At 54.2% G+C, this 14146-nt stretch overlaps 1 protein-coding gene across 1 annotated transcript in view; it reads right to left on the bottom strand.

Annotated features, from left to right (window-relative positions):
- Positions 1 to 591, bottom strand: part of LOC140399684 (myosin-10) — a 91283-nt gene extending 90692 nt beyond the window's left edge. The window contains exon 1 of the mRNA XM_072489228.1: positions 219 to 591. Within this exon, the coding sequence (XP_072345329.1) occupies positions 219 to 563 (345 nt within the window). The 5' untranslated portion in view covers positions 564 to 591. The remainder of the gene's footprint in view (positions 1 to 218) is intronic.
- Positions 592 to 14146: the final 13555 nt, after the last annotated feature.

Genomic DNA, 14146 nt, shown 5'->3' with positions numbered 1-14146 from the left:
AGAACGAGAGAGATAGACAGAACGAGAGAGGTAGACAGAACGAGAGAGGTAGACAGAACGAGAGAGAGAGACAGAACGAGAGAGAGAGACAGAACGAGAGAGAGATAGAACGAGAGAGAGAGACAGAGCGAGACAGAGAGAGACAGAGAGAGAGAGAGAGAGACAGAGCGAGACAGAGCGAGAGAGAGACACAGAGGAATGTCGACGAGCAGACTCACGTAGATGAGCCCCGAGTAGTAACGATCCTTCAGGTTGTGGAGCACGGACGCCTCGTTGAGGCAGGTCAGCTCCGCCATGTCCTCCACCTTGGCGAACTTGGGCGGGTTCATCCGCTGCACGTCAGCCTTGGGCACGGTGACCCGCCGTCCGCTCTCGGCCAGCTCCACGGCCACCTCGTCGGCCCGCTCCTCCGCCACGGCGGCCGCCTCGAAGCCGTGCCTCTCCGAGGGCACCCAGACCAGGCGGCGGGCCGTCCAGTCCGCCTGGCTCGCGGCGTTGGCCGTGTAGCCGCGGTCGGCAAACAGGTACCGCTCGGCGTCATCGTGGGAGCCGCGCCGCGACATCGCTCCGTCCTCTCGGTGCCTCGCCTACCTGCGGAGGCGAAGGGGAAGCAGGAAAGGCGGCGATTAGTCACGGCATATCAGAATCCCGGACGAACCCCCAATTTCATCACAATCTTCCATCGGGCGATACAAAAGTCTGTGAACACGCGCAAACAGATTCAGAGATCGCCCTGGTACCAGGCTCTTAAACGACCCTCTTCTGGGCTGACCTCATTAACACTACTCCCCGGTCCGCTCCACCCGATGCCGGTGTTTATGTCGTTACATTGTGTACCTTTTGTGGCCCTATTATGTATTTTCTTCCCACGTCCTCGAGCTGCTCGCAGAAAAATACCTCTCCCCGTAACTCGGTCCACGTGACGATCGAACTAAACCCAAACCAAATCGAAATCCCGGACGAGCCCCCAAATTAATCACGACCGCAGACCACGGCCCGACAGTGGCCAGGGCTCCGGACCGAAACCACAGCGATGAGGAGCAATGTGGAGTCTAGACGGTAGTGACCCTGTGGACAATTTAACACGGCCAATCCACCTAACCTGCACATCTTTGGACACTAAGGGACAATTTAACACGGCCAATCCACCTAACCTGCACATCTTTGGACACTGAGGGACAATTTAACCCGGCTAATCCACCTAACCTGTACATCTTTGGACACTAAGGGACAATTTAACACGGCCAATCCACCTAACCTGCACATCTTTGGACACTAAGGGCAATTTAACACGGCCAATCCACCTAACCTGTACATCTTTGGACACTAAGGGACAATTTAACACGGCCAATCCACCTAACCTGCACATCTTTTGACACTAAGGGACAATTTAACACGGCCAATCCACCTAACCTGCACATCTTTGGACACTAAGCGACAATTTATCACGGCCAATCCACCTAACCTGCACATCTTTGGACACTAAGGGACAATTTAACATGGCCAATCCACCTAACCTGCACATCTTTGGACACTAAGCGACAATTTATCACGGCCAATCCACCTAACCTGCACATCTTTGGACACTAAGGGACAATTTATCACGGCCAATCCACCTAACCTGCACATCTTTGGACACTAAGGGACAATTTATCACGGCCAATCCACCTAACCTGCACATCTTTGGACACTAAGGGACAATTTAACACGGCCAATCCACCTAACCTGTACATCTTTGGACACTAAGGGACAATTTAACACGGCCAATCCACCTAACCTGGACATCTTTGGACACTAAGGGACAATTTAACACGGCCAATCCACCTAACCTGCACATCTTTTGACACTAAGGGACAATTTAACACGGCCAATCCACCTAACCTGCACATCTTTGGACACTAAGGGACAATTTAACACGGCCAATCCACCTAACCTGCACATCTTTGGAGTGTGGGAGGAAACCGGAGCACCCGGAGGAAACCCAACAAATTCAACAAAGGTTATAGGTCCGTCTTGATTTGATTCATTGTCACATGTACCGGAGTACAGTGAAAAGTCTTTATCTGCGGCCGAGGGAACGTACGCAGGACGTACATAGTAGACAAAAAAAATGATCGACAGAGAACATTGACTGATGGTACAGTGATTGGTGACAGTGAGGAACAAGGACCAAATCAGCAACTACATGAGCAAGAGCTGCATAGGGCGTCGTGAATAGTATTCTTACAAGGGACAGATCAGTCCGAGGGGGGAGCTGTTGAGGAGTCTGGTAGCTGTGGGGAAGAAATTGTTCCTATGTCTGGATGTGCTGGGTCTTCAGACATTTCCGCCTGATGGAAGGGTCTGGAAGAGGGCGGGAGTGGGGGGGGGGGGTCTCCGATAATGCTGGCTGCCGCCCTCAGGCCGCGGGAGGTGTAGACGGGATCGATGCGAGGGTGGCCAGCTCGTGTTGGGGCAGCGTTCCCCACCTGCTGCCGTTGCTCGCGGAACCTCAGCCGCAGCGGGGGAACTCCGTGATCGACGTTGGAGTTCTTGAGTCCTGGCCCGCAACCCTCAATTGCGATCTTTAGTCCCATTCAAACAACGAACACAGATTCCCAGCTCTCATTACACAGACAAATACAACCGACAGACAACGGCTTGCCTCAAAACTCCTAATGCCCCACCAGTACTGTACCCCAGTGTTATACAGTGACAGACCCATCCCCACCAGTACTGTACCCCAGTGTTATACAGTGACAGACCCGTCCCCACCAGTACTGTACCCCAGTGTTATACAGTGACAGACCCGTCCCCACCAGTACTGTACCCCAGTGTTATACAGTGACAGACCCGTCCCCACCAGTACTGTACCCCAGTGTTATACAGTGACAGACCCGTCCCCACCAGTACTGTACCCCAGTGTTACACAGAGACAGACCCGTCCCCACCAGTACTGTACCCCAGTGTTATACAGTGACAGACCCGTCCCCACCAGTACTGTACCCCAGTGTTACACAGTGACAGACCCGTCCCCACCAGTACTGTACCCCAGTGTTATACAGTGACAGACCCGTCCCCACCAGTACTGTACCCCAGTGTTACACAGCGACAGACCCGTCCCCACCAGTACTGTACCCCAGTGTTATACAGTGACAGACCCGTCCCCACCAGTACTGTACCCCAGTGTTATACAGTAACAGACCCGTCCCCACCAGTACTGTACCCCAGTGTTATACAGCGACAGACACCTCCCCACCATACTGTACCCCAGTGTTATACAGTGACAGACCCATCCCCACCAGTACTGTACCCCAGTGTTATACAGCGACAGACCCGTCCCCACCAGTACTGTACCCCAGTGTTATACAGTGACAGACCCGTCCCCACCAGTACTGTACCCCAGTGTTATACAGTGACAGACCCATCCCCACCAGTACTGTACCCCAGTGTTATACAGTGACAGACCCGTCCCCACCAGTACTGTACCCCAGTGTTATAAAGTGACAGACCCGTCCCCACCAGTACTGTACCCCAGTGTTATACAGTGACAGACCCGTCCCCACCAGTACTGTACCCCAGTGTTATACAGTGACAGACCCGTCCCCACCAGTACTGTACCCCAGTGTTATACAGTGACAGACCCGTCCCCACCAGTACTGTACCCCAGTGTAATACAGTGACAGACCCGTCCCCACCAGTACTGTACCCCAGTGTTATACAGTGACAGACCCGTCCCCACCAGTACTGTACCCCAGTGTTATACAGTGACAGACCCGTCCCCACCAGTACTGTACCCCAGTGTTATACAGAGACAGGCCCGTCCCCACCAGTACTGTACCCCAGTGTTACACAGCGACAGACCCGTCCCCACCAGTACTGCACCCCAGTGTTGCACAGTGACAGACCCGTCTCCACCAGTACTGTACCCCAGTGTTATACAGTGACAGACCCGTCCCCACCAGTACTGTAACCCAGTGTTATAGTGACAGACCCGTCCCCACCAGTACTGTACCCCAGTGTTACACAGCGACAGACCCGTCCCCACCAGTACTGTACCCCAGTGTTATACAGTGACAGACCCGTCCCCACCAGTACTGTACCCCAGTGTTATACAGCGACAGACCCATCCCCACCAGTACTGTACCCCAGTGTTATACAGCGACAGACCCGTCCCCACCAGTACTGTACCCCAGTGTTATACAGTGACAGACCCGTCCCCACCAGTACTGTACCCCAGTGTTATACAGTGACAGACCCGTCCCCACCAGTACTGTACCCCAGTGTTATACAGTGACAGACCCGTCCCCACCAGTACTGTACCCCAGTGTTATACAGTGACAGACCCGTCCCCACCAGTACTGTACCCCAGTGTTATACAGGGACAGACCCATCCCCACCAGTACTGTACCCAGTGTTATAGTGACAGACCCGTCCCCACCAGTACTGTACCCCAGTGTTATACAGTGACAGACCCGTCCCCACCAGTACTGTACCCCAGTGTTATACAGTAACAGACCCGTCCCCACCAGTACTGTACCCCAGTGTTATACAGCGACAGACACGTCCCCACCATACTGTACCCCAGTGTTATACAATGACAGACCCATCCCCACCAGTACTGTACCCCAGTGTTATACAGCGACAGACCCGTCCCCACCAGTACTGTACCCCAGTGTTATACAGTGACAGACCCGTCCCCACCAGTACTGTACCCCAGTGTTATACAGTGACAGACCCGTCCCCACCAGTACTGTATCCCAGTGTTATACAGTGACAGACCCGTCCCCACCAGTACTGTACCCCAGTGTTATACAGCGACAGACCCGTCCCCACCAGTACTGTACCCCAGTGTTATACAGTGACAGACCCGTCCCCACCAGTACTGTACCCCAGTGTTATACAGTGACAGACCCGTCCCCACCAGTACTGTACCCCAGTGTTATACAGTGACAGACCCGTCCCCACCAGTACTGTACCCCAGTGTTATACAGTGACAGACCCGTCCCCACCAGTACTGTACCCCAGTGTTATACAGTGACAGACCCGTCCCCACCAGTACTGTACCCCAGTGTTATACAGTGACAGACCCATCCCCACCAGTACTGTACCCCAGTGTTATACAGTGACAGACCCATCCCCACTAGTACAGTACCCCAGTGTTATACAGTGACAGACCCGTCTCCACCAGTACTGTACCCCAGTGTTATACAGTGACAGACACATCCCCACCAGTACTGTACCCCAGTGTTGTACAGTGACAGACCCATCCCCACCAGTACTGTACCCCAGTGTTACACAGTGACAGACCCGTCCCCACCAGTACTGTACCCCAGTGTTATACAGTGACAGACCCGTCCCCACCAGTACTGTACCCCAGTGTTATACAGTGACAGTCCCGTCCCCACCAGTACTGTACCCCAGTGTTACACAGTGACAGACCCGTCCACACCAGTACTGTACCCCAGTGTTACACAGTGACAGACCCGTCCCCACCAGTACTGTACCCCAGTGTTATACAGTGACAGACCCGTCCCCACCAGTACTGTATCCCAGTGTTATACAGTGACAGACCCGTCCCCACCAGTACTGTACCCCAGTGTTATACAGCGACAGACCCGTCCCCACCAGTACTGTACCCCAGTGTTATACAGTGACAGACCCGTCCCCACCAGTACTGTACCCCAGTGTTATACAGTGACAGACCCGTCCCCACCAGTACTGTACCCCAGTGTTATACAGTGACAGACCCGTCCCCACCAGTACTGTACCCCAGTGTTATACAGTGACAGACCCGTCCCCACCAGTACTGTACCCCAGTGTTATATAGTGACAGACCCGTCCCCACCAGTACTGTACCCCAGTGTTCTACAGTGACAGACCCGTCCCCACCAGTACTGTACCCCAGTGTTATACAGTGACAGACCCCCTCCCGACCAGTACTGTACCCCAGTGTTATACAGTGACAGACCCGTCCCCACCAGTACTGTACCCCAGTGTTATACAGTGACAGACCCGTCCCCACCAGTACTGTACACCAGTGTTATACAGTGACAGACCCGTCCCCACCAGTACTGTACCCCAGTGTTATACAGTGACAGACCCGTCCCCACCAGTACTGTACCCCAGTGTTATACAGTGACAGACCCGTCCCCACCAGTACTGTACCCCAGTGTTATACAGTGACAGACCCGTCCCCACCAGTACTGTACCCCAGTGTTATACAGCGACAGACCCGTCCCCACCAGTACTGTACCCCAGTGTTATACAGTGACAGACCCGTCCCCACCAGTACTGTACCCCAGTGTTATACAGTGACAGACCCGTCCCCACCAGTACTGTACCCCAGTGTTATACAGTGACAGACCCGTCCCCACCAGTACTGTACCCCAGTGTTATACAGTGACAGACCCGTCCCCACCAGTACTGTACCCCAGTGTTATACAGTGACAGACCCGTCCCCACCAGTACTGTACCCCAGTGTAACACAGTGACAGACCCATCCCCACCAGTACTGTACCCCAGTGTTATACAGTGACAGACCCGTCCCCACCAGTACTGTACCCCAGTGTTATACAGTGACAGACCGGTCCCCACCAGTACTGTACCCCAGTGTTATACAGTGACAGACCCGTCCCCACCAGTACTGTACCCCAGTGTTATACAGTGACAGACCCGTCCCCACCAGTACTGTACCCCAGTGTTATACAGTGACAGACCCGTCCCCACCAGTACTGTACCCCAGTGTTATACAGTGACAGACCCGTCCCCACCAGTACTGTACCCCAGTGTTATACAGTGACAGACCCGTCCCCACCAGTACTGTACCCCAGTGTTATACAGTGACAGACCCGTCCCTACCAGTACTGTACCCCAGTGTTATACAGTAACAGACCCGGCCCCACCAGTACTGTACCCCAGTGTTACATAGTGACAGACCCGTCCCCACCAGTACTGTACCCCAGTGTTACACAGTGACAGACCCATCCCCACCAGTACTGTACCCCAGTGTTATACAGTGACAGACCCGTCCCCACCAGTACTGTACCCCAGTGTTATACAGTGACAGACCCGTCCCCACCAGTACTGTACCCCAGTGTTATACAGTGACAGACCCGTCCCCACCAGTACTGTACCCCAGTGTTATACAGTGACAGACCCGTCCCCACCAGTACTGTACCCCAGTGTTATACAGTGACAGACCCATCCCCACCAGTACTGTACCCCAGTGTTATACAGTGACAGACCTGTCCCCACCAGTACTGTACCCCAGTGTTATACAGTGACAGACCCGTCCCCACCAGTACTGTACCCCAGTGTTATACAGTGACAGACCCGTCCCCACCAGTACTGTACCCCAGTGTTATACAGTGACAGACCCGTCCCCACCAGTACTGTACCCCAGTGTTATACAGTGACAGACCCGTCCCCACCAGTACTGTACCCCAGTGTTATACAGTGACAGACCCGTCCCCACCAGTACTGTACCCCAGTGTTATACAGGGACAGACCCATCCCCACCAGTACTGTATCCCAGTGTTATACAGTGACAGACCCGTCCCCACCAGTACTGTGCCCCAGTGTTATACAGTGACAGACCAGTCCCCTCCAGTACTGTACCCCAGTGTTATACAGTGACAGACCCGTCCCCACCAGTACTGTACCCCAGTGTTATACAGTGACAGACCCGTCCCCACCAGTACTGTGCCCCAGTGTTATACAGTGACAGACCCGTCCCCACCAGTACTGTACCCCAGTGTTATACAGTGACAGACCCGTCCCCACCAGTACTGTACCCCAGTGTTATACAGTGACAGACCCGTCCCCACCAGTACTGTACCCCAGTGTTATACAGTGACAGACCCGTCCCCACCAGTACTGTACCCCAGTGTTATACAGCGACCGACCCGTCCCCACCAGTACTGTACCCCAGTGTTATACAGTGACAGACCCGTCCCCACCAGTACTGTACCCCAGTGTTATACAGCGACAGACCCGTCCCCACCAGTACTGTACCCCAGTGTTATACAGTGACAGACTCGTCCCCACCAGTACTGTGCCCCAGTGTTATACAGTGACAGACCAGTCCCCACCAGTACTGTACCCCAGTGTTACACAGAGACAGACCCATCCCCACCAGTACTGTACCCCAGTGTTATACAGTGACAGACCCGTCCCCACCAGTACTGTACCCCAGTGTTATACAGTGACAGACCCGTCCCCACCAGTACTGTACCCCAGTGTTATACAGTGACAGACCCGTCCCCACCAGTACTGTACCCCAGTGTTATACAGTGACAGACCCGTCTCCACCAGTACTGTACCCCAGTGTTATACAGTGACAGACCCGTCCCCACCAGTACTGTAACCCAGTGTTATAGTGACAGACCCGTCCCCACCAGTACTGTACCCCAGTGTTACACAGCGACAGACCCGTCCCCACCAGTACTGTACCCCAGTGTTATACAGTGACAGACCCGTCCCCACCAGTACTGTACCCCAGTGTTATACAGCGACAGACCCATCCCCACCAGTACTGTACCCCAGTGTTATACAGCGACAGACCCGTCCCCACCAGTACTGTACCCCAGTGTTATACAGTGACAGACCCGTCCCCACCAGTACTGTACCCCAGTGTTATACAGTGACAGACCCGTCCCCACCAGTACTGTACCCCAGTGTTATACAGTGACAGACCCGTCCCCACCAGTACTGTACCCCAGTGTTATACAGTGACAGACCCGTCCCCACCAGTACTGTACCCCAGTGTTATACAGGGACAGACCCATCCCCACCAGTACTGTACCCAGTGTTATACAGTGACAGACCCGTCCCCACCAGTACTGTACCCCAGTGTTATACAGCGACAGACACGTCCCCACCATACTGTACCCCAGTGTTATACAGTGACAGACCCATCCCCACCAGTACTGTACCCCAGTGTTATACAGCGACAGACCCGTCCCCACCAGTACTGTACCCCAGTGTTATACAGTGACAGACCCGTCCCCACCAGTACTGTACCCCAGTGTTATACAGTGACAGACCCGTCCCCACCAGTACTGTATCCCAGTGTTATACAGTGACAGACCCGTCCCCACCAGTACTGTACCCCAGTGTTATACAGCGACAGACCCGTCCCCACCAGTACTGTACCCCAGTGTTATACAGTGACAGACCTGTCCCCACCAGTACTGTACCCCAGTGTTATACAGTGACAGACCCGTCCCCACCAGTACTGTACCCCAGTGTTATACAGGGACAGACCCATCCCCACCAGTACTGTACCCAGTGTTATACAGTGACAGACCCGTCCCCACCAGTACTGTACCCCAGTGTTATACAGCGACAGACACGTCCCCACCATACTGTACCCCAGTGTTATACAGTGACAGACCCATCCCCACCAGTACTGTACCCCAGTGTTATACAGCGACAGACCCGTCCCCACCAGTACTGTACCCCAGTGTTATACAGTGACAGACCCGTCCCCACCAGTACTGTACCCCAGTGTTATACAGTGACAGACCCGTCCCCACCAGTACTGTATCCCAGTGTTATACAGTGACAGACCCGTCCCCACCAGTACTGTACCCCAGTGTTATACAGCGACAGACCCGTCCCCACCAGTACTGTACCCCAGTGTTATACAGTGACAGACCTGTCCCCACCAGTACTGTACCCCAGTGTTATACAGTGACAGACCCGTCCCCACCAGTACTGTACCCCAGTGTTATACAGTGACAGACCCGTCCCCACCAGTACTGTACCCCAGTGTTATACAGTGACAGACCCGTCCCCACCAGTACTGTACCCCAGTGTTATACAGTGACAGACCCGTCCCCACCAGTACTGTACCCCAGTGTTATACAGTGACAGACCCATCCCCACCAGTACTGTACCCCAGTGTTATACAGTGACAGACCCATCCCCACTAGTACAGTACCCCAGTGTTATACAGTGACAGACCCGTCTCCACCAGTACTGTACCCCAGTGTTATACAGTGACAGACACATCCCCACCAGTACTGTACCCCAGTGTTGTACAGTGACAGACCCATCCCCACCAGTACTGTACCCCAGTGTTACACAGTGACAGACCCGTCCCCACCAGTACTGTACCCCAGTGTTATACAGTGACAGACCCGTCCCCACCAGTACTGTACCCCAGTGTTATACAGTGACAGTCCCGTCCCCACCAGTACTGTAGCCCAGTGTTACACAGTGACAGACCCGTCCACACCAGTACTGTACCCCAGTGTTACAGAGTGACAGACCCGTCCCCACCAGTACTGTACCCCAGTGTTATACAGTGACAGACCCGTCCCCACCAGTACTGTATCCCAGTGTTATACAGTGACAGACCCGTCCCCACCAGTACTGTACCCCAGTGTTATACAGTGACAGACCCGTCCCCACCAGTACTGTACCCCAGTGTTATACAGTGACAGACCCGTCCCCACCAGTACTGTACCCCAGTGTTATATAGTGACAGACCCGTCCCCACCAGTACTGTACCCCAGTGTTCTACAGTGACAGACCCGTCCCCACCAGTACTGTACCCCAGTGTTATACAGTGACAGACCCCCTCCCGACCAGTACTGTACCCCAGTGTTATACAGTGACAGACCCGTCCCCACCAGTACTGTACCCCAGTGTTATACAGTGACAGACCCGTCCCCACCAGTACTGTACACCAGTGTTATACAGTGACAGACCCGTCCCCACCAGTACTGTACCCCAGTGTTATACAGTGACAGACCCGTCCCCACCAGTACTGTACCCCAGTGTTATACAGTGACAGACCCGTCCCCACCAGTACTGTACCCCAGTGTTATACAGTGACAGACCCGTCCCCACCAGTACTGTACCCCAGTGTTATACAGCGACAGACCCGTCCCCACCAGTACTGTACCCCAGTGTTATACAGTGACAGACCCGTCCCCACCAGTACTGTACCCCAGTGTTATACAGTGACAGACCCGTCCCCACCAGTACTGTACCCCAGTGTTATACAGTGACAGACCCGTCCCCACCAGTACTGTACCCCAGTGTTATACAGTGACAGACCCGTCCCCACCAGTACTGTACCCCAGTGTTATACAGTGACAGACCCGTCCCCACCAGTACTGTACCCCAGTGTAACACAGTGACAGACCCATCCCCACCAGTACTGTACCCCAGTGTTATACAGTGACAGACCCGTCCCCACCAGTACTGTACCCCAGTGTTATACAGTGACAGACCGGTCCCCACCAGTACTGTACCCCAGTGTTATACAGTGACAGACCCGTCCCCACCAGTACTGTACCCCAGTGTTATACAGTGACAGACCCGTCCCCACCAGTACTGTACCCCAGTGTTATACAGTGACAGACCCGTCCCCACCAGTACTGTACCCCAGTGTTATACAGTGACAGACCCGTCCCCACCAGTACTGTACCCCAGTGTTATACAGTGACAGACCCGTCCCCACCAGTACTGTACCCCAGTGTTATACAGTGACAGACCCGTCCCTACCAGTACTGTACCCCAGTGTTATACAGTAACAGACCCGGCCCCACCAGTACTGTACCCCAGTGTTACATAGTGACAGACCCGTCCCCACCAGTACTGTACCCCAGTGTTACACAGTGACAGACCCATCCCCACCAGTACTGTACCCCAGTGTTATACAGTGACAGACCCGTCCCCACCAGTACTGTACCCCAGTGTTATACAGTGACAGACCCGTCCCCACCAGTACTGTACCCCAGTGTTATACAGTGACAGACCCGTCCCCACCAGTACTGTACCCCAGTGTTATACAGTGACAGACCCTTCCCCACCAGTACTGTACCCCAGTGTTATACAGTGACAGACCCATCCCCACCAGTACTGTACCCCAGTGTTATACAGTGACAGACCTGTCCCCACCAGTACTGTACCCCAGTGTTATACAGTGACAGACCCGTCCCCACCAGTACTGTACCCCAGTGTTATACAGTGACAGACCCGTCCCCACCAGTACTGTACCCCAGTGTTATACAGTGACAGACCCGTCCCCACCAGTACTGTACCCCAGTGTTATACAGTGACAGACCCGTCCCCACCAGTACTGTACCCCAGTGTTATACAGTGACAGACCCGTCCCCACCAGTACTGTACCCCAGTGTTATACAGGGACAGACCCATCCCCACCAGTACTGTATCCCAGTGTTATACAGTGACAGACCCGTCCCCACCAGTACTGTACCCCAGTGTTATACAGCGACAGACCCATCCCCACCAGAACTGTACACCAGTGTTATACAGTGACAGACCCGTCCCCACCAGTACTGTACCCCAGTGTTATACAGTGACAGACCCGTCCCCACCAGTACTGTACCCCAGTGTTATACAGTGACAGACCCGTCCCCACCAGTACTGTGCCCCAGTGTTATACAGTGACAGACCAGTCCCCTCCAGTACTGTACCCCAGTGTTATACAGTGACAGACCCGTCCCCACCAGTACTGTACCCCAGTGTTATACAGTGACAGATCCGTCCCCACCAGTACTGTACCCCAGTGTTATACAGTGACAGTCCCGTCCCCACCAGTACTGTACCCCAGTGTTATAGTGACAGACCCGTCCCCACCAGCACTGTACCCCAGTGTTATACAGTGACAGACCCGTCCCCACCAGTACTGTACCCCAGTGTTATACAGTGACAGACCCGTCCCCACCAGTACTGTACCCCAGTGTTATACAGTGACAGACCCGTCCCCACCAGTACTGTGCCCCAGTGTTATACAGTGACAGACCCGTCCCCACCAGTACTGTACCCCAGTGTTATACAGTGACAGACCCGTCCCCACCAGTACTGTACCCCAGTGTTATACAGTGACAGACCCGTCCCCACCAGTACTGTACCCCAGTGTTATACAGCGACCGACCCGTCCCCACCAGTACTGTACCCCAGTGTTATACAGTGACAGACCCGTCCCCACCAGTACTGTACCCCAGTGTTATACAGCGACAGACCCGTCCCCACCAGTACTGTACCCCAGTGTTATACAGTGACAGACTCGTCCCCACCAGTACTGTGCCCCAGTGTTATACAGTGACAGACCAGTCCCCACCAGTACTGTACCCCAGTGTTACACAGAGACAGACCCATCCCCACCAGTACTGTACCCCAGTGTTATACAGTGACAGACCCGTCCCCACCAGTACTGTACCCTATTGTTATACAGTGACAGACCCGTCCCCACCAGTACTGTACCCCAGTGTTATACAGTGACAGACCCGTCCCCACCAGTACTGTACCCCAGTGTTATACAGTGACAGACCCGTCCCCACCAGTACTGTACCCCAGTGTTATACAGTGACAGACCCGTCCCCACCAGTACTGTACCCCAGTGTTATACAGTGACAGACCCGTCCCCACCAGTACTGTACCCCAGTGTTATACAGTGACAGACCCGTCCCCACCAGTACTGTACCCCAGTGTTACACAGTGACAGACCCGTCCCCACCAGTACTGTACCCCAGTGTTATACAGTGACAGACCCGTCCCCACCAGTACTGTACCCCAGTGTTATACAGTGACAGACCCGTCCCCACCAGTACTGTACCCCAGTGTTATACAGTGACAGACCCGTCCCCACCAGTACTGTACCCCAGTGTTATACAGTAACAGACCCGTCCCCACCAGTACTGTACCCCAGTGTTACACAGTGACAGACCCGTCCCCACCTGTACTGTACCCCAGTGTTACACAGTGACAGACCCGTCCCCACCAGTACTGTACCCCAGTGTTATACAGTGACAGACCCATCCCCACCAGTACTGTACCCCAGTGTTATAGTGACAGACCCGTCCCCACCAGTACTGTACCCCAGTGTTATACAGTGACAGACCGGGTCCCCACCAGTACTGTACCCCAGTGTTATACAGTGACAGACCCGTCCCCACCAGTACTGTACCCCAGTGTTATACAGTGACAGACCCGTCCCCACCAGTACTGTACCCCAGTGTTATACAGTGACAGACCCGTCCCCACCAGTACTGTACCCCAGTGTTATACAGTGACAGACCCGTCCCCACCAGTACTGTACCCCAGTGTTATACAGTGACAGACCCGTCCCCACCAGTACTGTACCCCAGTGTTATACAGTGACAGACCCGTCCCTACCAGTACTGTA

The sequence above is a fragment of the Scyliorhinus torazame genome, chromosome 23 (assembly GCF_047496885.1).
Source record: "Scyliorhinus torazame isolate Kashiwa2021f chromosome 23, sScyTor2.1, whole genome shotgun sequence".
Taxonomy (NCBI): Eukaryota; Metazoa; Chordata; class Chondrichthyes; order Carcharhiniformes; family Scyliorhinidae; genus Scyliorhinus; species Scyliorhinus torazame.
Note: the sequence above shows the minus strand (reverse complement) of the source record. Positions and strands in the feature narration are given on the sequence as shown.